General features: G+C 50.5%; 1 protein-coding gene across 1 annotated transcript in view; it reads right to left on the reverse strand.

Moving 5' to 3' along the window:
• Window positions 1-302: 302 nt before the first annotated feature.
• Window positions 303-8,031, reverse strand: part of mav (TGF-beta domain-containing family member maverick) — a 9,937-nt gene continuing 2,208 nt past the window's right edge. The window contains exons 2-4 of the mRNA XM_017899629.1: window positions 7,630-8,028; window positions 3,768-3,888; window positions 303-1,614 (exon numbers count right to left, since the gene is read on the reverse strand). Coding sequence (XP_017755118.1) covers window positions 773-1,614; window positions 3,768-3,888; window positions 7,630-8,028 — 1,362 coding nt within the window. The 3' untranslated portion in view covers window positions 303-772. The remainder of the gene's footprint in view (window positions 1,615-3,767; window positions 3,889-7,629; window positions 8,029-8,031) is intronic.

The raw sequence follows: 8,031 nt of genomic DNA on the forward strand, positions 1-8,031 counted from the left end.
TATCACAGTCAATGCGAAACTCTAGACCAGAAGTCTGGACTTTCGACGATTTCTCAATTCGATTCGATTCGATTCGATTCGATTCGATTCGATTCGATTCGATTCGATTCGATTCGATTCGATTTGAGTCGAGCCGAGCCGAGCCGAGCCGAGTCGAGCCGAGTCGAGTCGAGTCGAGTCGAGTCGAATCGAATCGAATCGAATCGACCGTTGATCAGCGATACGATCAAATTTTTCATCGTTCGTTTCACCAACGACTTTTTCATCGATCGAAACGTTCTAGAAGAAATATGCCAAGCGGACAAAAGATTGAGCGGGTAAAGAAAGTTTCGCGCGATACGTTAACAACGAGTATTTTCGCTATGTCGCGAAGAACGACGGATAGGTGACACTACCGAACGCTATTCGGACGATTCTTTGGTGAGTCGTCTTCGGCTATGAAAACTCATGTCCTTTTGTGACTCTGTAATCATTATTTTTACAATTTCTGTATTTACCGTTCCGTATGATGGCGTAGTTTTGATAAAACTACGCGCATTTCATCATTCGCTTCGATTCGCTCGCTTGTTCGTTCGTTAGTTCGTTCCTTCGTTCGTTCATTCGTTCGTTCATTCGTTCGTTGGTTCGCACGCTCGCTCGTTCGTTCGTTGTTCGCTCACAGATATATCAACGATTCGTCGATTTATTCACTCGGTTGGTCGCGGTCGTTTATCCGATTTATCCGGAGTAAATTGTCCAAGGAAAGACGAAAGTCTTCTTTTTTTCTTTTCTTTTAGGAACAAGCGCATTCGAGTACTTGAATGTCTTTCCAGTACGAGACTTTCAACTGCGTGGAATCGTTCTCGTCGAAATAAACGATCATCAATTGATCGAGTTTGCTCGGCGCGCAGCATGGCTTAGGCACTTTTTTTCTATCTTCCTTCCACAATAAACTCTGCAAAAGGGCATGATGATGAGCCGGATTGTATCTAGGCGGGCATCGTCCTTTACAATATCCGGCGTCGAAAGTCTTAGGGGAAACGATAAATTCGAAACCTTTTAGGTCCTTAAACATAACGGTAAGCTCGTGTCTGCAACACTTTTTACTCTCGCCTTTGCACTTTGTCCTACGACCTTTGTGCAGAGACATGAACTGTTCGGGCGAAGAACGTTTAATTCTGTCACTACTCGGCAAGGAAGAGCCGCTGGTGGTGAAGACATTGAGAACCGGCGAGGAAAAGGTACGTCGCACCGGTTCATCGCCGTCTAGCAAAAATTCCAATTCGAGGCCCAGGTTTTCAAGCGTAGCCTCGAGCCACGAGGAAACGGCTAGAGTGGCATCGAGCTCGAGCCATCTGGAGTTTCGCCAGTCCTGCGTGCGAATTCTTCTTCGATCGATCAACTTTCTCGAACGACGAGACGACACTCTGACGTAGAGCAGAACGTCCAGCTCGGAGCGTTCGATGTACTGGTCGATCGTTGGGCCGTGGAGCAACAGGCGCAAGGTCGCGTGATCCACCGTCGTTCGATCTATATCCTTCTGAGGAATTTCCACGGGGAAGAACAACGAGTGACGATAAGGTTTTTCCCTCTCGGTGGTCTCGGCCAGTTGGTTCGATTCGTTTCCAGGATACGCTGCAACAATCACGATAAACACGAACAATTCAGTAGGCGCGTAACGTTACGTAAACGAAAACCTTGAATCATCGTCTTTGACGATACTTTCTCGCAATGCTCCCTCTCCGCGCGATAATCGCATTGCTAAAACCGGCGTAGAATCTAACCCCACCTATATGGAGTCTAATCCATCCTATCGGTCTGGTTTCTCGGCTTTCTCGTGCGTTTTTATTGCCTCGCGATGAACGGCGGGAATGGAGTGGAAAACGGATCGGAACGGACGTCCGTTTCGTGGCTCGTTGGCTTCGACGGTGGACGGACACGGTCGACTCGGCTAGTACCGTGAAAATAGCGTATGAGAATGAATGCGTCCACGCGTATCCGGTTGGAGATGACGAGAACGACCATTCCCGTCCGTTCCATTTTCATTGGTTAATTAGTCGAATTATCAAATTCCAGGGTAATTCGTTAATAAGAGTACGCGCGAGACCCTAACTCGTTTCGCTCCTTTTCCGCTCCTTCGCTCATCGTTTCGCTATCGTTCCTTCTTCGTTTCGTCGATGCATCAATCGTGTTTCGATCCTCGATTAGCATATTCTCTCTCGGTTCATTATCGCGACGTTCTTCGGGGCGAGTTGACAGACGATAATCGAGAAGGGAAAGAAAAAAAAGATAGACACGACACTGCTTGTTCGGTCTATTCGGTCCAATTCCAATGGGAATATCGACAGTTTTAGTAAACTAAAAGACTGTGCTGCTAGTAGCGCGTAACGCAACACCGAGGGATTAGCGTGGCATGGTCGTCTGCATCGGTCCGTCCGCTCGGTAGCAGCGGTCGTAAAGTATCGTGTAATACGAAGCTCGCGTTACAGATCCTACGACATAAATCTGTCAGGAATAATCGTAAAAATACTAGGAAACACCGCGGAGAAAGTTATCTCGGTACTGGAACTGCGGCGGCGGCGGCGGCGGCGGCGGCGGCGGCGGCGGCGACGACGATATCCAACGTTCGAGAATTTAAACGTTATCTCGGCCCGAAAGCATTCACGCTGGCGAACGATTCGAGATAGACCGTTTAACGTTTCAATATTTTCAGGCGTTACGATGGCAGGAAGAAGAAGAAGAAGAAGAAAGAGAAGAAAGTGGTTTCTTGGCGGTGAAGGAAGACGACGGTGAGAAGAATCGTAGGAATGTTGGATACGTGGAAAAGGGAAAAAGGCAGTTGACGAATCAGAAGCGATCGTGAAACAACTCGAGAAGAAATTGGCGAAAAATCGTGGATATTTTGGTATTTTGGTATTTTAGCGCGCGCGCCTTTTAGCTCTCGTCATGGAACGGAAATTCGGAACGATTTCCTCGAAAGCATCTCGGCTACTCATACCAATTATAGGTTACCTTGCACCGCGTTGCCGTCAGAAATATTTTCAGCCGTTGAGTTAGCAAACTTACATCAAGTTACATATTTCCTACGAAAGTGTTTAACGATATTTCTGGTTAGTTTTCATAGTATAGACACGAGGCCAGCACAACTGAGGCTCGTGTCGAAAACGATAACGAGCGGACCGTGGGTCGTACGAATGCCGGCGCTTTGCGATCGCGCATCGAAAGCCGCGCGCGAGAGACGTCGAGAAATTGATCTTCCTCGACGATTCGTTCTTATTGCGTTCGAGAACTCGTTACGCGGCGGTCGGAATTTCTCTTTCATAATAACGCGGACGCGCCACGGGAGAAGAAGAGAAGAAGAGAAGAAGAGAAGAAGAGAAGGCAAAAACGTGGAAGGAGTGAATGGAACAGGAAATAATGGCAAATCGAGTAGGTCCGATTCGACAGGTTTGTAGCGAAGGGTTTCGTTCGAATGGAAAGTGCGACGAAAAGATAGTTACGATAGGAAGAAAAAGGGTTTAACGAGAAAGAGAGGATAGGGAAGTTTAGCGCGATGCGCATCGATTCCAGATACTCGTGGCAAAATCTCGCGAACGTTGCCCGACTGGCGGAAACTGGAAGGCTAGATGTTTACACGAGTAGTAATTATAGCGTGCGTATGTATATTTTTTCAGAAAGTTTGTACGAAATTTCGCGTTTTCGAAGATCGTCGGTGTTCTCGAACCGATAGCGAAGCACAAAGGAGAGGTATAGAACGTCTGGGCACGCGACGAAACATGATGGATTACCTGTAGCGGGAAACACGTACAGCTTCTTCTCTCCGTGGAAAGTTTGCTCGCCGAACGACGGCTGCATTCTCGTTAGGTACTCTCTGTGTGCCCTCTCGTATTCGGCTTGACTGACGTTAGCCTGGAAAAAAGAAGAAAAAGAAAAGATGCGTGGATATATCGAGGATCGAGGAAGAGATGGAAGAGAAAATTTCGACTACTGTCGGTGAAAAAGTTACTCGAGCTCTTGGCTCGTTCGTCAATCCGATCCTCGACGACCTTTCTTCGCTTCGCCTTTCTCTTCTCGCCACTCGCCACTCGCCACTCGCCACTCGCCACTCGCCACTCGCCACTCGCCACTCGTTATTCGCCATTCACCGCGGATCGCTACTCGCCACTCGCCACTCGCTACTATGCATCGTCTCTGCTTGTTGCTCGCTGATCCCGCTTACTTTCATTTTTTTCCTATTTTCTTCGGCTCCCTTTGTGTCGCGTGTTCGAGAATCGTTGTAATTTTCGAGTCGTACTCTCGGAATCTCGACCCCCGTTACTTTATTCCCTTTAACCCCGCCGTCGCGATGTCGGTAATTCCGATGGTCGGTGAGAAAGTCCAGACACGCTAGACATTTCCGGTAAAATTAACCGGTTCGCGGTCTTTTAGCTACTCGCGGCATAGGTTAACGTGGCGATAAAAAAGATTTCGATAGGTGGTTTGAATGGACGGTATATAAAAAAGTGGATCGGGCAGGATGGAAGAAAAGAAGGCTACGTATATGGACGTAGCGCGTATACTGGAAGAAGGATCGCGTAGACTGGAAGGGAAAGATGAGTCAGCGAACCGTAGGAGCGCCACGCGCAACGAAGAGACAGACGGACGCCTCCGCGAGTGGTCGAATATACAGGCTCGTTTAACTGACCGTCCTTCTGTTTAAAGTCGGGGTTAGTTAGCCGATTGGAGCCAGTTCCGGTTAGTCGAGACGATTGAGCGGGGCAGAGGACGGATCGCGTGGAGCTCGAAAACGTTGCAAAGTCGTTGGAAATTGGACGAGACGAGCGGACGAGACCTCGGCAATGCGTACACGCGTATATTACGTTTGACCGATTGTCCGTGAAAAGGGACTACACGCGTGGCGAATGGCAAATCGATCGAGTGACGCGGTTTCTGCTCGCCGCCCATTGAAACCGAGATGTCGTTTGCCGACCCCAAGCGAGTTGACTCGCGCGCGACCGCTTGACCGGTTCGAAAGGTCGGTCAGTGTCGGTCATTGGTGTCGCGTTCGTTGGTCTCGCGACTCGCCAGCCGTTCGCTCGATCATCCCCGCGTTAAACTCAGGCAGAGAGGAAAAGTAGGAAAGTAGAGCGAGAAAGCGTTTCCTTTTCGGACAATGAAGGCGGATCTTTTTCGGCAAAGCGATCGACGAATCGAACGAGAGATAAGGTAAAGTTAGGAGCAACGAAACGATCGGATAAGACGCGTGCATCGAAGACACTGGTAATGATGTTGGGTTACGTTGCCGCGAATGCAGACGACCTTGAAGAAAGGCTGGTACAAGCGCGTATACACGCTCTCGTTTACCTCCCACGCTACGTAGCGAAGAAAGATCTTTCGCAAGCGGCGTACATCGCGTCTAGGTGTATATAAATCGTGAACGAATCGGGTCGCATTCTTCGCGTAATCCTCCTGCCCCTGCCACCGTTCCTGCGATCGCCACTGCCTCGCGGGCTACTCGACGAAACGCGTACGACGGGAATACGCGCGCATCATCACGCGTGATCGCGCGTTCGAAATTTCAACGTTTCGCTCGATCGCGCTTTCTCTCTTCCCATGCGTGTCATCGGATCACCACGATGAATTTCGCCGTTCCTTGGAGATGGACGATCGTTTATCGTGGCGAAAGTCGCGAAAGGTAACGCGACAACGGGTCGCAGAGCGAAACGCTTGGAAAGCTTTCGCGTTTGCGAATCGATCGCAACAAACGGACAAGATACCGTCGTTTGACACACGCGTCCTCTTGGTTCTCGTCTCGCCGTCTCGTCGTCTCGTCTCGTCGCGTCGCCTGCTCTCGTCACCCGACGAGTCGCGGCGAGTAGCGTCTCTCTCTCTCTCTGGTGGAAAACCGACGATACCAGGTGTATAAATGCAGACGACGGAGGAGTACGCGTAGAGAGTACGGCGGATCGTTGAACGAGGCTCGAAGGAAGGAGAACGGCGCGTATGTTTGTGCGGACACGTAACCAGAAAAGCAGAAAAGCACAGAGATAACTGGTTCTATCTCCCCTTCGGCATTAGAGGCAACGTAGGTGCGTTCGAGGCTCGCGGTATACTCTCTCGCGTTTCTCGCCGATGTGTCCTCGAGTTTCGAGGACGGCTGAGAAACGACGTATCGTTATCTCGCGCGTATACGCGTGCACGCCTAACGGCCACGCTGTCGGCTATAAAAGCCGCGACAACAGGTGTTCTCGCGATTCCGCTAGCATCTTCTCCCGCTCTCGCGTCCTTTCCAACATCCGCAATGACGACCAACCAGACACACCTCCTCCTTCTCCTTTCATCATCCTCGTCCACCGAATCCAGCCTTTCTACCTGTTACCGACCACAACGCGCCGTTACCATCGTCTCGTCTGTGTCCATCCGAGTAACCACCACCGGATTTCACCGATCGCTCGGGAATTCCCGAGGACCGAACGGCGAACGTAACACGCGTTCGCGTAACGCTCCAAATTTGGGTCGATCTCGTCCTCTCCGCGTCTCGCCAACTCTAATCTTCCTTTTGACCGCGTTTCTATTTCCGTCTCTGCGCGATACGAATTTTAATCGATTCCATGCACTCCGCTCTAATCTTATCCCGATCCCATCGATCGTCCAACGACCCCGATACGCATCGAGCACGATCGCTAGAGAGGGAAAGAAGAAAGAGAAACGCAAGGAAAAAAGAAACAAAGCGAGCGAGAAGAGTAATAACGGCAGCGTTCTCGTCGTACGCACGTGGACAGCCGGTTCTGCATACTAGGAGGAATGCGCACGTGCTCATGCATACGTAGCGAAAGTGGGGCAACGCGGACCACCCACGTTCTTCGTCTTCGACTCGCCGTTGTTTACGTATACGTGCCACTTGCACCATACCCGTTCTCGCGATTTCTTCCACATCCTTTCGCCGTTCGATACGACTCGTTTCTCTTCCACTCCTTTCCCTCCTTTTCTTTTCCCTTCCCTTTCCTTCCCTTCCCTTCCCTTCCCTTCCCATCCCTTCCCTTCCCATCCCTTCCCTACCCTTTCCTTCTTTCCTTTCCTTTCCTTTCCTTTCCTTTCCTTTCCCTTCCCTTCCCTTCCCTTCCCTTCCCTTCCCTTCTCTTTCCCGCCCTTTCCTCAGTCCCACGAATCTTCCCTTCTCTTCGCTCCTTTTCGCTTCTCTTCATGGCCTGCCCTTACCTTCACATCCCTTCCCCCCTTCGTCTCTGCGCCGATCAACAGCCCTTCCCTCCTTTTCTTTCTTATTAGTTGTACTCCACCTTCCTTCCCCCCCCCCCTCGCGCTTTTGCTCTCTTACTCGCTTTACCCTATTGGTCCTTTTTTCCTTTTCTCTCGTCGTTTGTTACCCTCATCGAAACTCGGCTGCCGCGGTTAACGCTATCGTCGCTATTCTCATCGTGCGTGCACAGTCATCGGTCAAACTTTTCCATCCGATTCTCTCTACCTTTTCTAACGCGTGCATTCTTTTACCCGCCGCTCTCGCCCCGATCGAACCTTTTACCGTTTAGAGTCGATCGATTCGTCGATCACCGATAAACGCGGAGATACGTATGTACAACGACATGGCGATGGAAAAGGAGCGAGAAAGGGAATAAAGAGAAGGAAGGAAAAGAGGAAAGCGCAACCACTCACCTTGGAAGGGTCGGGTATCCTCTTGAGGCCGAGACTTCGCGCGATGCTCCTTCTGATAATATCCAGTTCGGTCTCGTTGAGAATGGTCCCCGTCGTCGGTCGATCCTCTTCTCGGAAAGCGTCCTCGTAGACGTCCTCGAGACCGGTCGAGCGGTCGAGGTCGTGCCGAGGACCGGTTCGAGAGAGCGGATTCTCCCGCGACAACATCGGCACGGCCGACGCGGCTGGCACGCAAAGCGCCACCGCCACTGCCGTTGCAACAACCGCCACGATCGTTGCTATTCCGATCACGCGAGAAAAACCCTCGTTTCTCTTCGGTCTGTAATGTCCAACGCATCGTCTACGATCCTCCTTATCGTTATTACTATTCTTCTTCTTCTTCTTCTTCTTCTTCTTCTTCTT

The sequence above is a fragment of the Eufriesea mexicana genome, unplaced genomic scaffold, assembly GCF_001483705.2.
Source record: "Eufriesea mexicana isolate 0111107269 unplaced genomic scaffold, ASM148370v2 scaffold4744748266, whole genome shotgun sequence".
Lineage (NCBI taxonomy): Eukaryota > Metazoa > Arthropoda > Insecta > Hymenoptera > Apidae > Eufriesea > Eufriesea mexicana.